At 40.1% G+C, this 27,448-nt stretch overlaps 1 protein-coding gene across 3 annotated transcripts in view; it reads right to left on the reverse strand.

The window, feature by feature from the left end:
* Window positions 1–27,448, reverse strand: part of LOC140121850 (uncharacterized) — a 66,202-nt gene that overhangs the window by 24,400 nt on the left and 14,354 nt on the right. For 2 of the 3 annotated variants that reach the window (XM_072141953.1, XM_072141944.1), the window contains exons 5-17: window positions 18,022–19,002; window positions 16,000–16,089; window positions 14,841–14,951; window positions 13,793–13,844; window positions 13,297–13,453; window positions 12,468–12,560; window positions 11,115–11,207; window positions 10,483–10,595; window positions 9,324–9,459; window positions 9,000–9,170; window positions 6,917–7,042; window positions 5,151–5,414; window positions 3,912–3,974 (exon numbers count right to left, since the gene is read on the reverse strand). In XM_072141953.1, the coding sequence (XP_071998054.1) occupies window positions 3,912–3,974; window positions 5,151–5,414; window positions 6,917–7,042; window positions 9,000–9,170; window positions 9,324–9,459; window positions 10,483–10,595; window positions 11,115–11,207; window positions 12,468–12,560; window positions 13,297–13,453; window positions 13,793–13,844; window positions 14,841–14,951; window positions 16,000–16,089; window positions 18,022–19,002 (2,450 nt within the window). The remainder of the gene's footprint in view (window positions 1–3,911; window positions 3,975–5,150; window positions 5,415–6,916; window positions 7,043–8,999; window positions 9,171–9,323; window positions 9,460–10,482; window positions 10,596–11,114; window positions 11,208–12,467; window positions 12,561–13,296; window positions 13,454–13,792; window positions 13,845–14,840; window positions 14,952–15,999; window positions 16,090–18,021; window positions 19,003–27,448) is intronic. The other variant, XM_072141963.1, reaches the window with a different exon arrangement.

Genomic DNA, 27,448 nt, shown 5'->3' on the forward strand with positions numbered 1-27,448 from the left:
CATCCTCAACTAGGAAAATAGCAGACACATCCTCAACTAGGAAGATAGCAGACACATCCTCAACTAGGAAAATAGCAGACACATCCTCAACTAGGAAAATAGCATCCACATCCTCAACTAGGAAAATAGCATCCACAACCTCAACTAGGAAAATAGCAGACACATCCTCAACTAGGAAAATAGCAGCCACATCCTCAACTAGGAAAATAGCAGCCACATCCTCAACTAGGAAAATAGCAGACACATCCTCAACTAGGAAAATAGCAGACACATCCTCAACTAGGAAAATAGCAGACACATCCTCAACTAGGAAAATAGCAGACACATCCTCAACTAGGAAAATAGCAGACACATCCTCAACTAGGAAAATAGCAGACACATCCTCAACTAGGAAAATAGCAGACACATCCTCAACTAGGAAAATAGCAGACACATCCTCAACTAGGAAGATAGCAGACACATCCTCAACTAGGAACATAGCAGACACATCCCCAACTAGGAAAATAGCAGACACATCCTCAACTAGGAAAATAGCAGACACATCCTCAACTAGGAAAATAGCAGACACATCCTCAACTAGGAAAATAGCAGACACATCCTCAACTAGTAAAATAGCAGACACATCCTCAACTAGGAAAATAGCAGACACATCCTCAACTAGGAACATAGCAGACACATCAACAACTAGGAAAATAGCAGACACATCCTCAACTAGGAAAATAACAGGCACATCCTCAACTAGGAAAATAGCAGCCACATCCTCAACTAGGAAAATAACAGGCACATCCTCAACTAGGAAAATAGCAGACACATCCTCATCTAGGAAAATAGCAGGCACATCCCCAACTAGGAAAATAGCATCCACATCCTCAACTAGGAAAATAGCATCCACATCCTCAACTAGGAAAATAGCATCCACATCCTCAACTAGGAAAATAGCATCCACATCCTCAACTAGGAAAATAGCATCCACATCCTCAACTAAGAACATAGCAGACACATCCTCAACTAGGAAGATAGCAGACACATCCTCAACTAGGAAAATAGCAGACACATCCTCAACTAGGAAAATAGCAGACACATCCTCAACTAGGAAAATAGCAGACACATCCTCAACTAGGAAAATAGCATCCACATCCTCAACTAGGAACATAGCAGACACATCCTCAACTAGGAAAATAGCATCCACATCCTCAACTAGGAAAATAGCATCCACATCCTCAACTAGGAAAATAGCATCCACATCCTCAACTAGGAAAATAGCAGACACATCCTCAACTAGGAAAATAGCATCCACATCCTCAACTAGGAAAATAGCATCCACATCCTCAACTAGGAAAATAGCATCCACATCCTCAACTAGGAAAATAGCAGACACATCCTCAACTAGGAAAATAGCAGACACATCCTCAACTAGGAAAATAGCAGACACATCCTCAACTAGGAAAATAGCAGACACATCCTCAACTAGGAACATAGCAGACACATCCCCAACTAGGAAAATAGCAGACACATCCCCAACTAGGAAGATAGCAGACACATCCCCAACTAGGAAAATAGCAGACACATCCCCAACTAGGAAAATAGCAGACACATCCTCAACTAGGAAAATAGCAGACACATCCTCAACTAGGAAAATAGCAGACACATCCTCAACTAGGAAAATAGCAGACACATCCTCAACTAGGAAAATAGCAGACACATCCTCAACTAGGAAAATAGCAGACACATCCTCAACTAGGAAAATAGCAGACACATCCTCAACTAGGAAAATAGCAGACACATCCTCAACTAGGAAAATAGCATCCACATCCTCAACTAGGAAAATAGCAGACACATCCTCAACTAGGAAAATAGCAGACACAGAGGTCGGATTAACCCCTCTAGAAGCGTCATAGACGCTCCTAAGTGCAGTATTACTCCTTGAAAACTGCCCCATGCGTCTAAACACGCACTGACATTTCACCTTATTTGGGACGAGTGAGGACGGCAGGGCATAGCAGAATGGCTGCTGCAGCCCCTGACTTACACAGTGGCTCCTGAGAGGAGATGGATGAGCTGTTGTATGTGTGTGAGCCCGAGCCGTGCAGCACCTGGACACACCCCCTCCCTAACCTGATGCTGTTTCTCTTTGGCCGGATCAAAGTGGGCGGGGCTACCAGAAGCCACGCCACAACCCATAGTTGTTGCACATATCAAAGGCTGGAGCTGACCCAGAGGAAAATGTGGCCACAGGTCAACCAGGTAACTGGAGGCTTGTGACCAAGGGCTGAAATGAAGTGAGTACAGTAGTCACATCAGTGCAAGATCTGTAACAGCCTGCTGCCCAGGTTATATATGGAAGTGTTATATCATGTATATAAAGTACAGAAAAGAGCAACACTTGTAGCAGGAGGACTTTGGTGCAAATTCCAGAACCTTGACAAGGTAAAAGTTAAAAAATGGCAGCACTCCAAGATTCAAGGTGAAAAAATTAAGTACTTTCATTCCCATGTGTAGCTTTTCAGCTGCTCATGGACTTTGAATCTTGAGCAATGCCATTTTTAAATTTTAGGCCCCTTGAACACGAACATTGTGGGGACATATATCCAGTTGCAAAATTTGTGGGTTGGATATCTGTTCCCACAGACTCCAATGGCGCATATGTGTCACTTGACCACAGTGTACATGGGAAAAAGATAATTACAGCCCGGCATCCCTATGGACAGGGGAAGGGGTGAGCACCACACTTCACTACGCTTCTCCAGCAGAACATATGCTGGTTCTGACATGGGCATAGCACAAATTCATGTGAAAGTAGCCTTAAGTTGTATTTACATGGTGCGTTGTACTTGAAAATGAATCGCAAATGCTTCAAGCAAAACACATGTGCATTGTTACAAGAGTGACCATGTTTTTATATGGTAAGGATTATCATTGACTTAAAGGGGTTGTCCGAGTTTATTTATTTACCGTTCATCCACTGCTGTCCGTCAGTGCCGTGCCCTTTTGTTTACAGAGGCAGGCACGCTCCAATCCGGCATATTCCGGCCGCCTGGAATGTCCACCCATCCCCTGTCCAGGCACCTGAAACAGCATTAACTTCAATGTGCATCAGCTACTGGGGACAGGTGGGCATGCTAGGCAGGTGAAAGTTGCCCGATCACAGCGTGCCTGCCTCTGTAAACAAACGGCACAGCACTGAAGGACAGCGGCGTAGGACAACTGATCTGCAGGAAGTTTATTTTTTTACAGCACCCCGCAGGCTACCAGAAGATTTTTTAATAAACCCAGACAACCCCTTTAAAGTTTTTTTACTAAGCACATGCATATTATGAGAATTCACAAGCGTTTTGTCATCCTTTAGGCACGATGTGTTTGCAATATATCACCAAATGGAAGCTAACCACCCCATGTAAAAGCAGCTCTAGGTCAGGAGACACATGGGGCGGCTTGACCACAGCATAGCCGCATAGTAATTGTCTAATCTACAGCGACTTCCAGTGGCAGCAAGGTGGATGGAATGAGCAAAGTGCACTGGACAGTAGTCCTTGCATCATAGAGAAATATGATGCTAGGACTCCCTGTCTGCCAGCCAAACAGCAACGCCGCTGTTACAATAGGAGTCCAGTGCAGTCCCAATATTACTACAAATTCCATACTCTTCCTTGACTAAAAATACTCCTCAGAAATGCTAAGAGGATTATTTTTACTCTGCCAAAAAAAAGTTAGTGCGACCTCTGAGCAGACACATCCCCAACTAGGAAAATAGCAGCCACATCCTCAACTAGGAAAATAGCAGCCACATCCTCAACAGGGAACTATAATGGCCCACAACATGTTTCTTGTCACCTAGCAGTAACTGGATGGAAAGGGTCCACATGTGGTAGTGGTCATGGGCTATGCAGACAGAATACTGCAAGTTGCCATACCTGATGGATTTCCTTTTGCTTTTGGCTCTGCATTTCTTCTTTCAGTTTTGAAATATGTAGATCCTAGAAAAATAATAAATATTATCATTGTAATTTAGTTATATATAATATACAGTATATTTTTATATATACTGTAAATTGAAATGTAAGGCACAGACAAAAGTTCAGTGTTAAACTTTTTGAATAGCACCTGTCAGACCCCCAAAACATTCATTGCTCCACTGAAAAATATCCAAATTGAAAAAGAGATTCTAACTCCCATCTCAATACACAGAAAAAGCCACCACTGGTAACAATGTAAGGTATGAAAGCAATAAATACAAGAATGTTCCAGCACTGAAGATAACCATAAAAGCTATACACTTTTCTTCAGCAGGTTAAGACAACCACATGTGTTTATTTACATCTAGCAATCCCATCCAGGTTCTTAGTCATAAACATAAGCAACACTCACAAAATGATTCAATTGGCATAAAAAAATTGTGGAAATGCATCTAATCAGGAAACAATTTAAAGGGAACCTGCCGTGCAAATTAACCCACCCAAAATAAATACTTCACAAAAACGTATGATTTAAAAGACATTGCTCTTATCACCATATGGTTCCTTTCCATGGCTGCAATGTTAAAAAAATCAGTCTTTAAACTCATATGAAACTCACCATAATTAAGTCAAATCACAGTTAATGAGTCGTGCCTATTAATTCCTCCTTGTTCCTGATTGACAGGTCTCACTGCTACCACCATGGTGCTGGTGTGGAACTAGTACTTTGGGACTGTCTGCCAATATTCAACTACTGACATATACAACTCCCTTGACTTTTCCCTGCAGGGGCTGTATGAAATGCTACACAGTGCCTTGCTGGAGCATTGAGAGAGACAGACAGAAATGGGTTTTGTGTGACACAGCACTGCTAGGTCATTAATCAGTCCCTCAGGAAGAATAGGGTGAGAGTGAAACTAGCCATGTGAAGAGATATCAACCTCATGCTGCCCTCAGGAATTCTCCTCACTGACTCTCTCATTCATGAGGGGGCTGGGTTAGCAGTGTCAGCTACAATGAGGAGGGCGGGGTAGTGTGACTGTATACTGTAGCTCCTGCCTCCATGACATCGATAAGTCTTTTTTAGAAGAATGGGGGCTCGAATCCCATAAATAGATGCCTCAGTGGAACATGTATTAAGACATCTAGAAGGTACAGTGTGGTTTGTGAGGGCATCTCTTTGACAATTTCTGTTACCTTGTCTTGCTGATGCTGGAGTTGTAGTTCAACTAGTCTTTTGTGGTGCTCTTCTTTCAGAACTTCTCCTGCCAGTATCTGGGCTTCCTTCTCAGATTTCATCGAGGATAAAGAATCTCGTAATTTCAGTAGGTCCAGTTCTTTCTCAGAAACAATCTTTTCCAGGGAAGCAATCCTGGTGCTTTGTTCCCTGACCTGGGTAGTGAGGTCCGTGACCTGGTGGTTGTATGCTTCCTTTTGGTTGCTAGCTTCTTCTGCCTGATTCTGTAACACAGATTCACAAGGTTTATAGAAAATTTACTTCACACACAAGCACAGAGAGAAGGAAATAGAACTGTACGGTAGTGTTCAAACACCATAAACCTCTTAAACAAATGTAATTGATAGGATTCATATCTCAACATAAGAAGTAGTTTACTTGTAAATGTAGTAGGCCAGCCAAAACACATAAGGAAACGGCAAAAGGAAACGGCAACCAAGGTTCAAAAAGATCCAAGAATCACTAAAGTCCTGTGTCGTTAAAACAGACAAAACCTGGTTTAAAATGTGTCGAGGAGAATTTTGAGAGGCCCAAAAGAACAGGGTGCAATAATTTCTGAAAGCAAAATTATTCTTTCTGGGTCTAATGGACACAGACAGTGTGCTAGAGGTCCCCCGAGCAGTGAGCATTATGAAGCAAAAATTATAATACGTGGGTGTTTCTTATTCAATGTTGTTGGGCTCATTAATACCATTCAAGGGTTCATGGATCAGTATAAACACACCAAAATAACTGATTGAATCAAGGTGAAATGTCCCAGTACTGTAATTAGTGTTTCAACATGACACAGACCCAAAAACACATGAGTAGGTACTGGGGGCTGTTATATTCAACATTGGGGACGGATATGAATTCATTACTGGTGATCTGTATATTTACGAATCACTGGGGGATATATATCAATTACGGTAATTACAAGGGGGTCTGTATATTTATTCATTACTCGGGTGCTGTATATCAATTAATTACTGGAGGGCTGTATATTTATTAGTTACTGGGGGGCTGTATATTACTGGGGGGCTTTATATTAATTACTAATGGGCTGTATATTCATGACTGGGGGGCTGAATATGTATTCATTACAGAGGGGCTGTATATTAGTTACTGGGAGGCTATATATTTATTAATTAGTGGGGGCTCTATATTAGTTATTGGGGGCTAGCACCATACTATGGTGAAATATAGGACATGTCTTATATTTTTCTGTGTCACAGTGCGGTGAGACAGTGGGACAGATTTATCAAGCTGTCTGAAAGTCAGAATATTTATAGTTGCCCATGGCAACCAATCACAGCTCCCCTTTAAAATATTCATAAGCACTGGTAAAATGAAAGCTGAGCTGTGATTGGTTACCATGGGCAACTAGAAATATTCTGACTTTCAGACAGCTTGATATGTGAGTGTGTACTCACATAGATGTAACCCTGCCTATTGCATGGATTACTAAGGGGGGGACCATGCCTATTATGTGTACCCTGTCTGGGCTACATTCTGTGGGTATCTCCACCAGATTTTGCATCCAGGGGCCAACCTTATTCCGGCCCTGTGCCAAGCAGTTCTCAGATATATATTAGTTCAGTAAAGTGAAGTGTAATTTGGATTTGAATTAGCATTTAGGCAAAACAAAGTAGGTTTTGCTTGATATTTGCTATTTTTTTCAATATATATACACAAAAATCAAGCAAAATATTAGGAATGGGGACAGCAAGTATTCAAATTATTTTACCTGAATTTGTGTTTCATAATTTTTTTCCAGCTCCCGCAGCTGTGACTTTAGCTGCCTGTTCTTCTCCTGATTCTCAGCACAATCTGTTCTTGATTCTTCCAATTTACGCTGACAATCCTCTAAATTCTGCAAACAAAAACTAAATTATATGGGATTATCAAGCAAATTGCCATCTGTCTATCTCTCTCTATTTTTCTCTGTCTTCTTTATATAAATATTTATTTTAATATATTTCAGAATTTAACTTGTTTATTGAGAATACAGAATATGAGGATAATAGTAATGTTGCAGATAGCACCTAGTATAGTGCAGCCTATGGGGGATGTTCACAGCTTGGTAAACAGACTTGAACAAGATGGGGGACATTTATCATATGATGAAATCCCTACCCCCCTGGTGCCGCCGGCTGTACTGGCTTATAATTCTATGCCTGGCCCAGCTTGACGTAGAATTGAGCAATAGCCTGCAAATTTCCTTCATGAATGTTCGTGGGGCTACAGTAAGTTGTGCCCACTTGGTTTGGAGCTGGCATAAAGGAGGTAATAATGTCATTGCCTGGGGCTTTGCAAAGTATTCTTATTAATTCTGGGCTTCTGCTGCACAAGTCTCTATAACTGCACCCCCACCCCCGAGTGTTTGAGGTGCAATGTGGATAAATGTAAGGTGTAGGGTATACATCTGAAAACTAGTCCTCTGTCACTTAGATAACTTAGGTGCACTTGTAGATTACAGATACAGGCTTTCCCCTACTTCCCCTACAGGCTACCCGACTTACAGACGACCCCTAGTTACAAATGGATCTCTGGATGTTGGTTATTTACTGTATTTTATCGCTAGGCTATAATAATCAGCTGTAGCAGTTATAAAATGTGTCTGCAAATAAGCTTTATTGTTAATCCTGCTTCTTATGTCAATCCAACATTTCTAAAATCCAATTGTCACAAAAAAAAATTATGTTACAGTTTATAATTATAAACTATACAGTTCCAACTTACATACAAATTCAACTTAAGAACAAACCTACAGAACCTATCTTCTACGTAACCCGGGGACTGCAGGAATTAAGTAATGTCAATAAATTACTATATATACTTGAGTATAAGCCTAGTTTTTCAGCACAAAAAATGTGCTGAAAACCCAAACTTGGCTTATATTCGAGTAAAAAAAATATAGGTTTTACAAGGTTTTTGTGGTAAAATTAGGGGCCTCGGCTTATACTTGGGTCGGCTTATACTCGAGTATATACGGTACTTCTAGTTATTTATACTTGAAAAGAGGGGACATAATTTATTTATATACATACATCACACAGCTGTTTTTGGGGTTGTATATCTGGCCACAAGCTTGATGCCGGATATACGTCCCAAAAGACCACACACGTATGGCATGTTTGGTGTTGTGCATCACTATGGAGAGTGGAGAGCATCGCACCTCCTCCCCTTCAGCACACATTTTTATTTATTAATTTTTTTTTCTGTTTCCTTATAAAGAATGGCTGGACCATTATACAAGCTCTGATACCTCTTGTGTCATCCCCTCATCCTCATAGACTGTAAGCTCTTGAGAGCAGGGCCCTCACTCCAAATGTTCCATATCCATATATATCTGTAGAAAAGCGGCATGCACTCCAAAACTTGTGAAAAAACAAGTGTTTATTCCATCTCTAGCAACGTTTCATCTGTAAACCAGCCTTTGTCAGGTCACAGAGTTTACCAGATAGAACCCTTTTTCACCTTATTTTTGAAGGACAGTGCTGCTGTTTTCCAAACTTATTACACACACACCCATATATATACATATGCACTATATAAATAACGACTAATATTATAATTGTGTTTTTAGGTGAAATGCAAAACCTGAATAGAAACAATCCTAATATCATATTAAAGGAGAGATTCTCCTCTTTAGGGGAACACCAGATTTGTATTTCTAGGTGCCAGGGTTTAGGATGTGACCGTTTGAATTGATCCCCCTCCAGCCTGTAGGGAGAAAGCACATGGAACTACAGAAGTTTACTAATAAAAACTGCATTAGAATATATGGGATATGTTTTCAGTCAGGCTTATTTTCATGTAAAGCATACCTCGTGCAGCTTCTCTATCTTTGCTCTGGATGTTCGTTGCTCAGAAAACAGCTCTGACTTTGCACTGTTCAGCTGACGTTCTAGCTCCTGCCTTTCCATAAATGTCAGACTTCCCTCCAGATGCCGCAGACGTGCCTTTAACTCATCTCTCTCTGTTTTCAAAGAGGAGATCTATTGATAGAAGGAATAATTACAACCAAGATGTTATTGTAAAAATATGTACATAGTCTGCACTATTTCTATAATACAGGATTAAACAGGGGTTTCCCTCTATCACTCTATGCACCCTATCCTTTGTAACTATGTATTGTATTTTTCCATTACCTCATACTGGAAGCTGGATACTTGGCTGATCTGAGTACTGGAGCACTGCTGCCGTATAGATTCTAATTCCAGTTCTAGTTCCTGCAGTTCCTTCATGTACTCACTGCGTTTGTACTCCAAGATCACTAGCTCACGCCTATAGACATTGAAGAAAATGACAATGTATGACTTCTAAATATTCTAGGTAAAACATCTACATCACAAGACTTAGAGGGTATTCCCACGAAGACAAGATTCTTAAATATACTAAGGATAACAAAATAACACATTCTCCAATTCACTGTTATTAACAAAAATACAGCATTTCACAGATTTAATTCCAACCTGTCTCTATCAGTCCTGGTGTTTATAATTTGGTTGGTGTTTTTTTCATCTTCTCATAAGTAGCTTCTCTTGTATGCATACTGCAGTGCTCTCAGCCTCCCCCATGAATTACATGACCAGCTCAGACACAGACACTTCCTGCCAGCAAGCAGCAGTGTGCAGAGACTTCCTCTAGCTGCAGGCAAGATAAGGTCTTTATTTGGGAAGGAGGACTTTAGGAATGAATATAGCAGAGATGTTATAGATGAGTTAGCAGATCTGAGCGTGTCATTGTGTGTTATATCCATCTCATTGATCTCATTATCTCTCATCTCTGTTTTTCTATGTGTTAGAAACTAGTAGAATGTTCAGAAGCTAAATAAAATTGAGATAAACCCTGGACCCTGATAATCTAAGCACATTGTCAGCTCACAACATCTCATAGCACAGAGGAATCATGCAGTGTCTGCTTAGAGAATCCCCGCCCAACCTCTTGAATCTTGTGCTGGCCATCACAGAGTTATAGGAGCTAAAACAGCAATAAAACTGAAGAAAATTGTAAAGTAAGGGGGATAAAATTATATTTATTGTGTAAACATCACTAGAGGATTAAAATTTAAGAACTTTCTTTCATGGGCAAAAGGAACTTCTCATACAAGAAGACTCAATGAAGAACCTTCAACATGTGTGGACCCCACGCAATACTTGTGCACAAGGTTTGCCCTTCTAGATTGAGCATTCTTTTCTGAGAAGTTTGCATACAAAGGAATTGAGAACTTGAAAAGTAGGTGCCATCAGACAAACATTTTATTTTTAATCATTACTATTTGTGACTTTCTGCTCCTGAACTAGTTACCTGAAGTCCTCCTCTGTGATCTGGCTCTCCCTGACCCGCGACTCCATCTTCACAACATCTTTCTCAGTGCTCTGGAGTAAATCACGTAGGGACTGTAGCTCATGATAAGCTTCCTATCACAAACAGAGCAAGCAATATTTTACCATATGTCAGATTTACATCTTACAGTCTATGTGGGATGATGTAACTGAGCAGATGTAGCAAATAATCTCTTCTTAAAGGGCAGAAGTCTGAACAGCGTTATTGAGGTCTACAGTACAACTTAATCTGAAGCACATATGCGCAGTCAGCCTCTTATAAAGAGGGAAAGTGTCAAGACTCCTAGAATAGTTAAATAAAGGTTTTAATAAAGCTCAATTTTTTAAAACAGAGTAAGCCCTCATACACACAGCTGTTTTAAGTGGCCGGCAGTCCGTGATCCACCAAAAAATTGCCCTATTATTTTATTTGTTTTACATTTCCATGGACTGATTCACCCAGTGAAGTGAATGGGTCCATGTAAACACCAGAGCACGCATGTGCCCATTTTCAGCATAGATGAGAATCCGCTGCTCTTATACACATGAGGGCTAATACCCGGCTGTTAGGCTACAAAGTATAGGAACAAAAGAGATGAAGGCAACATCAGCTACCTTTTTCTGTTTCATGACATCATTATACATCTGTTCTGCTTCCTGGTACTGGGATCTCCTTTGTGACAATCTCTCCTCTTCACATGCTACATCCTATTAGGATAAGATAACATATACCATTATTACGTAGATGTTAAATGCTTTTCATGAAACTGGATTAATATTAGTTAGAAAGATCATTTTTGAAAAATATTTCCTTTCAGGAAAGGAATCCGCTTCATGTCATCCAATAAATGTTTTGCTTTACAAGTACCATAGAAATTTTTCAACTGCTAATGGATCGAGGATCCTGAATGTTGTAGGCTGTTTGTATTAAATATATTTAAAAGCAGATTTCCTGAACCATAGTGTGATGGATGAGATTGAATGTGACATAGTTATAGTATATATTACGTGTCCTGCAGTTGACATGCAGCCACCATTGACCTTTCTGCAGTATTGTTGTGTTGGGAACTGATTAATTCGGGTTCTGTTTGGGATCTGGCAATGGGTAGGTACAAGAGAGAGGCCTCTTGGCAAAGCAGAGCTTCAAACTTCATGGCAGAGCTTCCAACTAACACCTGTCCTAACGCAGCAGTGGTTTTCCAGGGATGCCTCCAATAATACCACATCTTTATTCTGCTTGGTCACCAGACTTATTACCTATCAAACATTTATTGGACCAGTTGGACCGCTGCAACATCTGTGGACAATTGTACTACAAGATACCATTCAGAACCTATATTCTGTACTTCTATGCCCAACCATATCTCATGTGGTACCCTGCCTACAAAGTAAAGTACCAGAGCCTCCTTTCAATTGGACAGTTTTCTCCAAATAACATTGATATTATCTCCTACATATATCTTCATTACATTCACACATACAGGGGCTCTTTTACTTACCCGGCCACGGAGTTCACTGAAGATATCCTGTATGTGTCGCTTCCCCGCTGAGGTCCAACAAAGTTCACCTTCTTTTTCGTGGTGCATGTAAGTGCATTGTCTTGCGACACACTTTGAATGTTAAATCTCTTGCTCAGTCCGAATCAGTCGATCATCCGACGGCCCGCCCCCCCATTTGTGTCGCATGGGATCCAGCGCAGCTGTGCCAAAATCCCGGTGCAGACACTTGGTAAATACCTGTCCAAGCCCTGCAATCCCCAAAAACTGCCTTCAGTCTGACGTGCGATCCGCGACCCTTAGTAAATGAGCCCCACAATGTTTATTTGGATTCCAAATACTCCACCTTGGTGCATTTATTTGTCATTGTGTATAGTATCATAGTTTATACGGTTGAAAAAAGAGACTTATCCATCAAGTTCAACCAAGGAAGGGAATAAATCACAGAAATCCCATAATTGATATTACTTACCCTGCGAAGTTTAGCTATAGTTTCTTCCAGTATCATTCGTTCCGTCGAAAGTTTCTCTGTGATTCTCCTACTTTGCGCTTGCTCAGAGATACCCTGAAAAAAAAATAATGGTTAGAATTGCTACTTTTACAAAGTATCTTAATTTGCGACACAAATATCATAAATTCAGTGTTAGGAAATGTTCTTAGTACCATGTTTTCTTTCTAAACAGACTGTAATGATGATCACATTAGTATGTTATATTCCGGAGTTCAGATAGATTACTGTAAACCTGCAGTATAATGATACGTCTTTGACTACATAATTACACAGCCAATATCAGGGCAGTAATTATATAAATCCTCACATTGCAAATGCAATCATAACCAAAGTGACCTCAGTGACAGCAGAAAATGCTTCATGTCATACAAGATATAGAGGAAGGTTTTCACACTGTATGCAGGGCCCTGGAACCCATGTCTTGCACATATACCTTCACTTCTACTATCAGAATTGAGCATTACTGTGGTAATCTTCTTATATTTTTTATCCATGGCCTCCTTCCTTCTAAAATTAACTTTTATAATTATTCTAATTAGGGGCATTACCAGGGTGCCTCAGTACTGCAGATTCACAGGCTGTTACAATGAGCAGAACACGTCCCCCTATATATTCCATATAAACTCCTGTAGCCATCCGATGGTAGGGTTGCTCCACAAAGAAGACCACAAAAAGCAGTGGACTTTCATGTCTGCTTCAGTTTTAGGGTGGTATACAGACGTCTTATTGTATGAAAGATAATGAGGAGCCCTATGAACCAGTATAACCCAACTTTATATACAGTACCTACCAAAATATCACTGTTTGCACTGTTTCTGGATGAGTCCACAGACTTAAGAGGACTGGAGATCCATCGTTTGGAGCCATCAACGATCTGTTCTCGATTTGTAAATGATCTATCAAAGTCTTCTTCATCATCTGAGGATACTTTGCTAACGTCAGGATATCTGAAAAATTTTGTATTTTGGGTTAGTGGTAGAATAGCCGTCTCTAATTTATAAGATCAATTATAATCAATATTACGCTTTTGTATATAGTCTAATAAATATATTATTTAAGTTTGACCCTGTAATGCCATGAGATGGCTGGTACCAGCAGTGCATAAGGGTATTTGCTGTTGCTTTTGAGCCTCATGCAGGTGTAGTGAGAGCTGATGATCAGGCAAACCACACAAGTGGCCACTTATATCTCTGGATAATATGGGCAGCATATTGATTTCAAGATATGTCATCATAACTTGTAAAAGGAAATGTAGATAAGAATTCAGTGGGGATTATAGAACCTACCGTCCTGATGTGCTCCTACTGCGTGTAAATCGTCTCATTTTGTGACTGGAATCTGTTAAAAGGAAGAAGTATAATAGTTATTTCCAAAAAATTCTAAGAGGGATTTTTATTTACTACTAGGCGCTGCCTGGATAGTAAATAACTAACCATATCTATCTATCTATCTATCTATCTATCTGTCAGTCTCTCTCTCTACCTATCCGTCAATATTTATACATGTATTAAAAGAGCACAAAAAAAGGCAGCATTATTGTGTGCTGCTTGTTAATTGTTTTATTTTTTTTAAATGTTTCTATCTATGTATATCTATCTGTATGTGTACATTTCTGTCTGTCTGTCTATCTATTTGTCTATCTACCTATCTGTATGCGAGTCTATCTATCTGTATGTCTATTTATCCATTCATCTATATGTATATCTATCTATATGTATAGCTATCATATCTGTCTATCTATATGTCTATATATCTATCTGTATATTCGTATATATATATTTCTATCTATCTATCTGTATGTCTACCCATCTGTATGTCTGTCAGTCTGTCATCTATTTACCCGTCAATCTGTCATATTACCTCACATCTAAACTCACACATAAGTGTCTAATACTCATTGCCTATAGTAACCAATCAAAGCTCAGAACTCATATTAATGGCCTGTAGCAAAATAGGTGCTGAGCTGTGAATGGTTGCTAACTGCCACAGCAGCAGTAGACAATGGCTCCTGTAGATGGTAATTAATAAGTATATTTTGGAAAACCCTGGGTGAAAATTTTGACTCAAAACCAAGTCTATGAAGTTGCCTGAGTTACAGGGCACAAAATATGGTGATTGTAAACCCAACCATGTAGGTTCCTTTAGCAGACATACATACACACACCCATACATACTCTAAGCTTATTTTCATATTTTATTAGTATATCTAATTATTATATCTAATATATATTAGATGACCATATGAGAATGCAAGCTAAATGATACAATACCGTGATATAGGAGAAATAGAAGAAAACAAGACAGAAAAGTATGCAGACATCCTCCAATTCTTACCTCCCTTGCCGGAGCCTAGAGCTTTTCGGATGTGATCCCTGACTCTTTCTGTTGTCACAGAGTCTAAATCACTATCAACGGTGACGGCATCAAAACATTTCAAGGGAACACCTACATAAAGCAAAAAGCCATTGGTTAGCAGGGATGGGCCTTTCAAGGAATTAACATGATGAATTTGTATCATTCTATTTCGTTAAGATCCCAAAATCTCTGTTGGCTCTGCACTGACATCTGAGCTTTCACCCCCCAGCTCCTGAAAGTTACCTGTGTGTTTACTGAGGTAGGAAGCAATTGAAAAAGATTATGGGCATAGAGAAAAAAGGGGGCAACAAAGTGAGACCTGGGCATAGAGAACATTAGGACAGATGGTGGAGAGAAGGGAGGCATGAAAACTTGTGGGGGCAACATAGATGGATCGGGGCATAGAAAGATAAGCTGGGGACAACAGGGCCTAGAGAGATAAGAGGACAAAACATATAGATATTAGGGACATAAAGGATAAAAGGGGACAAATATAAAGAGATTGGGGCATTCATGGGAAAATTGAGATTGAAATTGGGATTTTTTAATATTCCTATTAATAAGCTTGCTGAGTAATGTGATAGGCCTTTGACATGGGAACTAAAGGTCGTTATCCAAGTGGGGTTTAAATTGCCTATCTCCAGTATACTACATGTGCAGCGCCACCATCAATCAGCTGATTCTAGCTCTGGAATCAACACAGAAGAATAAACAGCTCTGTTCTCTGTGTAGTGGACGACCCAGGTAACTGCAGCTCAGATTATTCATACTATTGGTTGTTGAGCTGCGGTAAGACAGTTCAGCCAATAAATAAAAAGTGGAAATGTTCTCCCCATTATGTTCTTAGTGTTAATTCTAACCGATCAGTGGGGTCCCATTTAGACCCCCACCAAACTGATATTAATAATCAATTGTCAATTTACGTTGTGGATAATTGGTACCAGCAATTTATGCTGCAGATTTGTGCAAAGTCTGTGAATGAGATTTGTTTAATTCTTATTGTTTTTCAGTGGATTTTCTACACACAAATGTCCAATGTGAACACATCCCAAAGAAGAAATAAGGAAAGATTCTTTCTATGGCAAATGTAGAGAAATTACTTTGCTTAAAAATCTTGTCTATAAAAATCATTACACACCGGCCACATGTTTGTATACAGCAGAATTTATGTCCTCTTCTGTTAATGAGGAGTCCACAGGGAGTAGATCTTCCTTACCATCCTTTGGTTCTGTAAAAATATAATCAACAAATAGAAAATGTTATTTGCAAATACAGCATCAATTCCTAAATAAAAATCTAAAAATGTGTAATAGACTGAAAACAATCTAACAATTTCAATATGTTGTAAGTAATTGCAGGTCAGGTTTGTATAAGAATTGCTGGTTTTACAGTGTGTCAAGTGACTTATGACAAACCCACACATATTGTATCTCATGTGGATGCTGCAGCAAAAAAATATTGTAAAATATGTCTGATATGTATAGAACATACTAAGGGTCGCAGATCTCCCTTTTGTCGGACTGTTTGTCGGTTTCGCCGGGGATTTGCAGAGCTTTGACAGGTATTTAACAGGTGTCTGTGCTGGGATTGTGTCGCACACGATTGGATTTTGGCGCAGCTGCACCGGCCTCCATGCGACACAAAACGGGGGCCGCGCCGATTCCGACTGAGCGTGAGATTTAACTTTCAAATTGTGTCGCAAGCCTAAGCACTTACATGCACCAGGAAGAAGAAGGTGAACTCTGTGGGACCTGAGAGGGTAAGCGACACATGCAGGATATCGGACGCACAATCTTCGTGAATCGCGGCACAGTGCATTTGCTGGACAATTTCGGTGTACTCCAGCGGCCACGTTAGTAAATGAGCCCCTGTATGCGAAACCACTGACCTCTGAATTGGAAACAGCACTCACCAGACCTCATAACCAGCTCAAGTAGTTGATGGTTAGGTGCTCGGTAACGCCCCTGACTGTAAGGTGATTAATTTTATTTTAAACGTGGAATAACCCCGATGGGGGTCCCCGGTTACTCTCTTCATCTTCCCATCTCCCTATAAATTGGTAAATGAAGTCAGGTCCTGCTGGTCTTTATAGGACTTCTGCTTTCTCCACTATTATCATTTTATTCTGAACCAATTGACTTTATGACTGTAACGTCCCTGGGTAAAGTAGTAAAATCTAGTTTTCCTGTATTACTATTTTTTCTAATAATTTTATCACGTGGCATTCATGTAGGGTGACATTTACATTGTCTGAATTTATTGTATTCTTTTTATTTTCAGTCCTTATTTCTCCCATACTTAAATTTCATAGCATGAATGGTTCGTGGCATGAATGAAGTGCCTCTATCTCTTAAAAGCTCTCTTCTTCCCGCTTAAAGAGGACCTGTCACCCCAAATAAACCCTCTAGGAGCACTTACTAAAGTAAGCAGCTCCCTAAGCCCTACCCCCGTAATAACAGCGTTAAACTTCTAGCTTTATCTAAACAAACCGATAAAGCTAGCAAACACTGCACTACATAGCCCTTCGATCGCCAGACTAAGCTTATAGCGGTTTGGTGTATTCATGATATTCCGAGGAGGCAGTGACTGTCGCAAGAAGGCTGGCAGTCACCACCAGCCAATGGTGTGGGAGGGGCGGTCCGGGGAGAAGCTACTGGAAGGGGAGCGCCTCGGACTGGTCCCCCGTTCGGAGGGCTATGGCAGTGTACTGTTTGCTAGATTTATCAGTATGTTCCGATAAAGCTAGCAGTTTAACACTGGTATTACTGGAGTATGGCTAAGGGAGCTGCGTACTCTAGTAAGCAGCTCCTAGAGGGTTTAGTCGGGGTGACAGGTCCTCTTTAACTGCTAAGTTCTCTTACTGTTCTCTTACATGAGGTCTATGCTCCTCACTGAATACTGATTCATGGAGGTAAGGGTAAGGGCTTATTAGAGAACTTTTCTCTGATAAGATATATTCAAAGTTTCATATATTAACCGGAGCTAGTCATTTACAAAAATTCTTTATAATGTCTATAGCTCTTTAAGTATAAGGCTATGATCTGTTTAAGAACATTCCTGTTTATTGAATTATCATATAACAATTTGCAAACATACTAATTCTATAATTTACTAACACTATCATTTGCTTGGCAGATTACTATTCTACCACATCTCTTACTAGATAAAGGTGTTCCATCAGCATCATTCTTCCTGTCCACATAGCCTGATGGCGTACTTGACTCAGGTCCTTCATAGACCATATTCACATTCCTGGTAATGTCTTTTGCGGGAACCAGGGGAACATCCTTAAATCTCCAGCCGGAATCCAATGTGTCTGTAGGACCTCTTGCACTTCCTAAGTCAGTAGTAGTCTTCACTAGATTCCTTGCTTTACATTCAAATTGATCAACATCTGCAGAACATCTCTGCTCCTCATATTGATATGTATTCAGCTCCCTGGCAGCCTCATGATCACTGGTTGACCGTTCAGATCTGCTGTTTTCTCTGACAGTGGAGTTCCCAGTATGAAGCACTAGAGGCAGCTCCTCACCATTTCTTGAGGGCAAGTGGCTCACAACAGAACTTCTATCTAAACTCTGTAAGCTTGAGAATTGAGAATGATTTGCTTGGCTTAGTCTTGAAATCTGTCCACCTAAAGACTCTACACTATCTTTCCTCTCTCGATTTCTGCCTGAAGCTTGGTCAACATCATTTTTATCCACATCATTTTTGGTAAGAGCAGCTTGCAAGTCATCTTCCAACTCTTCTTTGAACTGTTGGAGGATGTCTTCTCTCCTAGCTGTGTTTAAATCTGTGTCCCCAGGACTGTCCTCAGACGATGGAAGTAGCAGTAATAAACTCCCAGAATACTCTCCTGTAGTTTTCTCAGTGGTGTACTGTGCATTTTCATGAACCTCTGAACTCGCTATTGGTTCGACCATTCGTTGATTGAACTTTACGGCAAAGTCCTCTGTGCACACACTCTCGGCAGAGTTGGCTCCACTCTGGTATTCCTCACCCACTGTCTGCTCAGAGCCTAGTAGATGTGACAGCCTCCATTTGTATTCATCTTTCTTACTTTCTATATCTCTACTTTGATCTCTAGCATCAGTGGTAACATCAGCTTTATAAGAATTGACTTCATGCAGTCCATGCGTATCTGCACAAGAGATGGAGAGGGTATAAGATTACATAGAGTTATTGTTGCCCTCCATTTATAGTTCCATTGGGCTCATGAATTAGGGCATCAGTAAGTGAGGAACATGAAAATGCACACACTGAATTGACTGGGTGAGATTTATTTAATTTATTTTATACACTTAGGTCTAACATGTCTAACACTTTGTCCAAGGTGGTTAATCTACTTTCTTCTAAGCCCACTAGTGAAACTCTGAATGACAAATTTGGGTCCAAATTTTCCAAACTTTGGGCCAATAGACATTATCAACTATTATGTTATATTATTATATTATAACTGATATTGGAACAATTTCGACAGCTTTTTAAAATATTTAATCGAATACATTTAACAAACTAAGCTTGTCCACATTTATAGCTGCTATTCAGAAAATTATCTAAAATGTAATTAAAGGGGTATTCTTAAATATACTCAGGATAACAAAATAACACATTCTCTAATTCACTGTTATCGACAACAATACAGCATTTCACAGATATTATTTCAACCTGTCTCTATCAGTCCTGGTATTTACAGTGTTGGTTGCCCTTGGATACGACCGTAAATCTTCCGACTATGGTCAGGTTTTTCTCATGAATAGCTTCTCTTGTTTGCACAATGCAGTCCTCTTTGCCTCCTGCTCCTCCCCCTACATTACAAGACCAGCTCACCCACAGGCACTTCCTGCCGGCAAGCATCAGTGTGTCGAGACTTACTCTTCTAGCTACAGGTAAAATAAGGTTTTTATGTGGGGGGGGAGGCATATAGCAGACCTGACTCTGTGTGTGTTATAGATGAATTAAATATTCAAATACATTTTCAAAAAACACATATAAAAATAAACAAATGTAATCATAAACATGTTAGTCCCAAATTGCCCGCTTTATCTAAATGTAAAAAGATTCTTCCCGGTGATTAACTTTTTTGCCATTCTGCAATATATAAAAATCTGAATGAAAAGTGATAAAAACAGTCCTAAAAATGGTAGCAATGAAAATGTCATTTTGTCCTGCCAAAAAATAACAGCTCTGTACACCTAGGTATGAAATGGATATTGGGGGCGTGTTACTAAGCTCTGTGTGCTAGTTTTCTGTTGGACTTTGCACGTTCTTTTCTGTGCCACATATGCGTCTCACGTGACCGTTTTGTGGTGTAGCTGTACTGTTCTTCAAGTGACACAAAATTCTGCACTGAAGGGGGCGTTCTAGTGCTCAGTTGGACCAAACGCCACAAAAATACATGCAGAGTATAACAAAAATGGATTTCATTACCTATGTTAACCCCTTCATGCGCCGGGTCCTGGTGCATGGAGAGGGCTCACGGGCCGGTAAATCTTTACTGCATATTGCAGCAAAGGTTTACCGTTAACACCCGCGATCGGTGCTAGAAGTTTTCCCACCAATTGTTTCAAAAAGATGGTGATGCATGTGCCGTCAACGGGAAGCGGCGATCCGTCGCCATGACAGCCCGGGTATTACGAAGACCCGAGGCTGACTCGTTTTAACCCATTCACTACATTGTGCTAATTGCACATTGTAATGAATGAGGAGGAAAATCCCCTGTAGTATGGCAGTATATGATAGGATCGATCAGTCAACCTAGGGTTAAAGTACCCTAGAGAGTCTGAAAAATAGTAAAAAAAAATTTTAAAAAAGGAAAATTATTATAAAAAAACCTAAAAACTAAAAATCACCCCCTTTCCCTAGAACTGATATAAATATTAATAAACAGTAAAAATCATAAACACATTAGCTATCGCCACGTCCGAAAATGCCCGATCTATCAAAACCACGTAACGGAAAATAGCGCCCAAAGTTGAAAATGGCACTTTTTTGCCATTTTGAAAAATATAAAAAAATCAATAAAAAGTGATCAAAAGGTTGCACAGTCCTTAAAATTATAGCAATCAAAAAGCCATCGAATGTCGCAAAAAAAAAAATCACACCACCCACAGCTCCATACACCAAAGTATGAAAAAGTTATTGGTGCCAGAAGATGGCAAAATCAAAAAATAAATTTTTGTACAGGTGGTTTTAATTTTTTGTAAATGTATGAAACATCATAAAATCTATACAAATTTGGTCTCCCTGTAATTGTACCGACCCAAAGAATAAAGTAGACATGTCATTTGGGGCGCTCAGTGAAAGCTGTAAAATCCAAGTCCACAAGAAAACGTCACAAATGTGTTTTTTACCAATTTTACTGCATTTGGAATTTTTTTCCCGCTTCCCAGTACACGGTGTGGAATATTCAATACCATCACTATGAATAGCAATTTGTTACGCCAAAAAATAAGCTTTATGTGAAAAAATAAAAAAGTTATAGATTTTTGAAGGTGGTGAGTGAAAATGGAAGTGAAAAAACTAAAAAGGGCCAGGTGCACCAAAAAAAGTGGTGCACTCTGTCGGGACAGCACAGCAAGATTCATGCAGAACATGTGCCAGAAATCCTAATTCTGGCGCACTCTGCACTATACACAGGCAACTTTGCACTGTTCTTAGTATAGGTGTCCCACTGGCTTTAGAGTAGGGCAAAATGAAAAAAAAAAATCTTGTACAAAAGATGTTATTATTTAAAGTGTATTAAAACCTACGTTTCTTACATTCCCCTAACACGCTTCCAGGCATTATAACACTATATAATGTTCTGCATCTACATCAATAATCCAATATTGCAGTCACATCAGAAAATACACGTTGTGGTCACACAGTACAGCATTAGTGCATTGCATGCTATTCTGAACTACACAAAGCTTCTTTTATGGATGGGAATCTGCAAGCTGTATTAACTATTCTTCTTGTATATTAACCCCTTAATGACTTGGCCATTTTGAACCTTCCTGACACGGCCCTTTTTTTAAATCGGACATGTGTCACTATAAGTCGTCATAATTTAGGAGGGCTTTAACATATCCAGGTGATTTTGAGACAGTTTTTCCCTGACACATTCTACTTAATTTTCGTTGAGAAATTTAGGCAATGGGGCACATTTACTAAGAGTTTTGCGACAATTTCATTGTCGGACTTTGCACGTTCTTTCTAATGTAAACTGCTTGCACAGGTATTTAAGAAGTGTCAGCACCACAAATGTGTTGCCGTTTTCTGGCGCAGTTACACTAGGCACCATGCGATACAAATTAGGGGGCGTTCCAGTGCTCAGTTGGACCGTGTGTAAGATTTGACATGCAAAATCTGTTGCACGCCATATGTTAAAGGTAGACCATAAAAAAGATTTCTGGCGCATGTTCTTAATGAATCTGGCGCACCGATCATTATACACAGGAATAGCACTTTTAGTGCAATTTCCTACATTCTTAGTAATTTATAAAAACTAAACTCTATGCAAATAAGACAGAAGCGCTCACTGCTCGGTTAGCCGAGCGCCTTCTGGCTCCATCGGAATCTAATCTGGCTCCATCCTTCTGTTTTTCTCCCCCCATGTAGGCTGGCCGGAAGCACAGCAGACAGCCAGTGAAGCCGTCTGTCTTCTAATCTCGCGCATGCGCGTGAGCTACCTCCAGAGGTCCTCCTTCTCTGGAGTGAAGTCGCACAGAAGTCCTTTGTGGGTCTCTTGCGCAGCCGCACTTGGCTCCGGTCTACAGCCTGCAGCGCTTGCGGCCAGCCTACATGGGGGAAGATTCCAACAGAGCCAGGAGGGGGTCGGCATAAAGTTTAAAAGTCCATATTTCGTTATAGAAGATTCCCCAGAGCATGTCAGAAGGAGTGCCCTATCACCCCTAAGGTAACAAGCATACCTTTGGGGACAGTCTACCACCCCTAAATGTGGTGGTAGATGTCCTTTAACTTGGCATCATTTTTCAAACATAATTTCCTTTTAGGATGTTAGGAGGCTTATAACTTTAGGTGTGATTTTTCAGATTTTGCTGAAAATCATTAAAACCTATTTTTGTAGGGACCATTTAGTTAAAAGCAACTATATAGTGACATTATGATAGAAATACCCCTCAAATGACACTTGTTAAAAACTTAATTTTAGTAATATGTAAATTAATTCCAGAGGCTACTGGGGCGTGGAGTAGCTTTTGTTCCAAGGGCCCGGACAGGCTAGTACACGTCCCAGTAGCCTCTGCAGTTATTTTACATATTACTAAAATAAAGTTTTTTTAAACAATTTAGGTTAGGTTCCTGTATTTATAAAGGGGTCGTGTCTAGGGGCAACTGAAATTGTGTACAGCAGGACTGATAGAGACAGGTTGGACTTATTCTGAGTACGTATAAGAAACTTGTCTTCGTGAGAATACCCCTTTAAGGCATTATTAAGGCAGGAGGATATACTTCTGATGGTAGGTTCCTCATGTTAGGTTTCCATTAAGTACCTTCCCGCCATGTACTATTACGGTGCCCGTCGGGAAAGGGTTAAGATTTGCTTTCTGATCTACTTTGTTAAAAGCATATTTACAGGGAAAGGTCACTCATAAGATAATCAATCCCAGAAGATGCCGGAGAAGAAGAGACGGCTGAAGCTGTGATCCCTGTGTCAATGGGAGTGGTCAGATGCCTCTACATTACACTGGTGGCATTACCAAACACACTGAATTTGAATTAAATCTACCATCAAAATCTTTGATAAACCAGGGACACTTATTCATAAATCCAGGCACCGTGACTGTGGTAATCTTCTTATATTTGTTATGCATGGCCTCCTTCCCTCTTAAAGCAACTATAATTATGCTAATGGGCCCTGAGAGGCCACCATAGCTCCTTTGTGATCTGGCTTTACAAACTGTTACACTTTCTCATTCTCTCCCCTGCTCCTGATATTACAGCACAAAGTGTTCACTGCACAAGTGATGAGGGAGCAGGGGGAGGGTAAGACTGTAACAGTTTGTAAAGCCAGATAACAGAGGGGCTAGGGTAGCCCCTCAGGCTCATTAGCATAATTTTAACAATGAATTTTAGAAGGAAGGAGGCCATGGATAACAAATATGACAATATTACCACAATCATGGTGTCTGGATAAGTGTCCCTGATTTATCCATGCTTGGTGGTAGAATTCCTTGTATACAGAAAGGATTTTACGTGATATTTAAACTATCAATAACAAATAACACTAAAGGGAACCTGTCACCAGGAGAGCCATTTTTAGCACTCCCCCAGTCCCCACAGAGCATAGTATATACACTGCCAAAGTGTTTTTGTATAAAAAATTGGTTTTACAGAAAAAAAGATATGTTATATTGTACCTTTCATTAGCATATGCTGTGTGGGGCTGGAAAGGAGCAGTTCCCCCCCACCCTTGGGAAACATGTGACCTTTTCAAATATATGAATAACTCCCCACACTCGGGATTGGCTGTAGAGGAGCAGGGGGCGTCGCTAAGCCAAGTGATGGGTGTTTTCATATATTTGAAAAGGTCACATGGAGTAGCTGTTCCCCAAGGGTGGGGGGGAACTGCTCCTTTCCAGACCCTCCCATTTGGCAACTGCCTAGCCACACAGCAGATGCTAATGAAAGGTACAATATAACATATTTTTTTTTCTGTAAAACCAATTTTTAATACAAAAACACTTTGGCAGTGTATGTACTATGCTCTGTGGGGACTGGGGGAGTGCTAAAAATGGGTCTCCTGGTGACAGGTTCCCTTTAAAACAAAACAAAATCACTGTATTCAAAATTCCTGTCTGTTCTTGCACTAATCATCCAGCAGTACCCAGCAGAACTTGACAATTCAGCCTGGGAATAGGGCTCCTTGCATCATGTATCTCTGTGGAGAGTCAGTGAAATCTGTCCAGCGGACGACAACGGTTGTCTGTTTCTGTTCTAACTTTTCACTAACATACATCATTAGTAGATCAAGAGGAAGGAGAAATGTGCAGACAATATCGTTCAAGCTGTTATTAGCGGACAAGTGTCATCCATTCAGCATAGAAATCTACACTTAATTATTAAAGGACATCTATCACCAGATCAAGGATTGTAAACCAAGCACACTGACATACTGGTGTGTGCTCTCTCTGGCAGGATCTGCTCTTCTTTTAGCTTCTTATGCCCTTGTTTTAAGAAAACGGAGATTTAAAAAATATGCAAATGCGCCTGAGAGGCTCCAGGATTCATTAACTTCTATGGAGCCTGGAGCCCCACAGGCTCATTTGCATAATTTTTAAAGCCCTATTTTCTTAAAACAAGGGCATAAGAAGCTAAAAGATCCTGCCAGAGGGGGCACACACTAGTATGTCCGTATGTTTGGTTTACCATTCTTGATCTGGTAAAAGATGTCCTTTAAACATTAAAAAAAATCGTATGGACAAGCTATCTGCTTTATTTCCACATCACCCAGAATTCTTAGCAATATGTCTGTAATCCTATATATATCCCTACTAGACACTACAAAGCATGGTCTACAGCACTATAATGGGAGCCACAAATTTCTAAATAAATGGGTTTTTTTCATATCTCGGAGCTACACTGAATATGCTGCATGTATCCTCATATTATTGGACATACTAATTACAGCAGCAGAGTAAATTGGAATACAGGTTGTACATTAATATGAACATAGAAGATTCACTTCAAAATATAGTAAAATAATAAGAACTGTAATATGGATGAACATGCTCATATAATCACACAATCTGGAACCTCTGCAGTTCCATATGGAGCCCCATTGTTAGGTCAATTTAGCTCAAAAATGTCAGGTGTTCAAAATCTTATGTGAACCCTAAAGAAGACCTTTCCCCTCACCTTACATGCCTTGTATTTTTGACAAAAAACTATTTTTTCACTGTTGTTTTCATTGTGGTATGCTGTTCCTCTGTTATTCACTGATAGGGATTTTTATGCAGGGCCCCAACAGCCCTCTTGACTTTTGTAAGGTGAGTCCTAATTAATCCATGGTTGTCCTGGTACCAGGAACTTTAACATAAAAAACTAAAACACACGTCAGTCTCTTAGTGTATGTAAAGATCTTCTCCCGTTTGATATCTCAAAATGCATAATATCACAGACAGAAGAGTCATCAAAGGGGCGTGAATAGTATACTCCAAAACTATTGGTCATCAGCACATTCTGGGAAAAAGTGAATTAATTGTGCTCAGTTCTCAGAGACCTTGTACACAGATATTGTTTATACTAATGCTGAGAAGGAGATGATAAGTGGCTCCAGAATCATAATATAATGTAACATCAAGGACAGACTGGCTTCTCATTAAATGTCAAAGGGTATTAGCTGACAGGCGAGCAAACAAGTTACATAAAATGAAGTTTGAATCATGACATTAACTTGACAATGGTCAGGCAACATGGCCGCTGTATCTAAGATGGCGGACAGTAGTCAAGATGGCGTCCGAAACCAGTGCGATCTCCTTAACCAAAGAAATTTAAACGGACTTCTAGCCCCCTCAGGTAGGGTATGACATGTCCTTTATAGAATTCTCTCTTTATTTGAAATTTTACCCGTTTACCTATAACAAAAATCATATGAAAATGAGCATAAAGAGTCAAATTTGGAGGCTGCAGAGGGAGTGTCACTTCTATCCTATAGAACAGTGATGGCGAACCTATGGCACTGGTGCCAGAGGTGGCACTCAGAGCCCTTTCTGTGGGCACTCAGGCCATCAGCCCAGGACAGAGTTCACCAAACAGGACCAAATCCATTACATTTTCCCACAGTCACAGGCAACTTATAAGATGTTGCTCTCGGCACTATTTTACAGCGACACTTCATTGACTGTTTGGAACTGCTTTAAAAGTGAGAAGGTGTTGACAGAACTGCATTATCTTTGGAGCTCATCCTGCTGGACCTAACATTCTTCCTGTACAGAGAGACCCTGGAGAGAAGCTACAATGAATTTGCCCTCCTTCTTTCAACTGTATTGGTGGCCTCAGGCGGCCGATACAATTAAAGAAGTGGAAGAACAGGTAACAATAAGTTACTGCTTAAAATGGCACGTTGGCACTTCACAGTAAATAACTGGACTTTGGTTGTAGTTTGGGCACTCGGTCTCTAAAAGCTACAGAACCGTAGATACAGGTAGGACATAGTTGGATGTAGATAAAGATCAAGTTCCCTCATTTTTCTAACAGTCTGTGGACTTGTAATTCCTGAGACTTGTAATCTGAAAGATGAGATTCTTATCTTAAATCATTTATGGCAAAAAAATGACTCTTTTTTGCATCGTTTTCACAAGACTTTGAAGGAGCTTTTTTTATTAAGGCAAACTGGTGAGAGTTCACACAAGAGAGGGGATTCTAGACAAGACTTTTCATAGCCTATATGAGATGGTTGGTAATTTAATTGGGTAAAATCTGGTGTCAATGTCCCTTTAACAATAATTTAACTAGTTTATTAACCAGGATGTCTCCCTATACACTTTGCCTTGTATAATCCGTGCTGACCGTTCCAATACATATGTGGTGTAAAGCTGGGGGCTTAAGTTTTTTGAAGGCATGCCACACGGCTGCACTAAATG

The sequence above is a fragment of the Engystomops pustulosus genome, chromosome 1 (assembly GCF_040894005.1).
Source record: "Engystomops pustulosus chromosome 1, aEngPut4.maternal, whole genome shotgun sequence".
NCBI classification, from domain to species: Eukaryota; Metazoa; Chordata; class Amphibia; order Anura; family Leptodactylidae; genus Engystomops; species Engystomops pustulosus.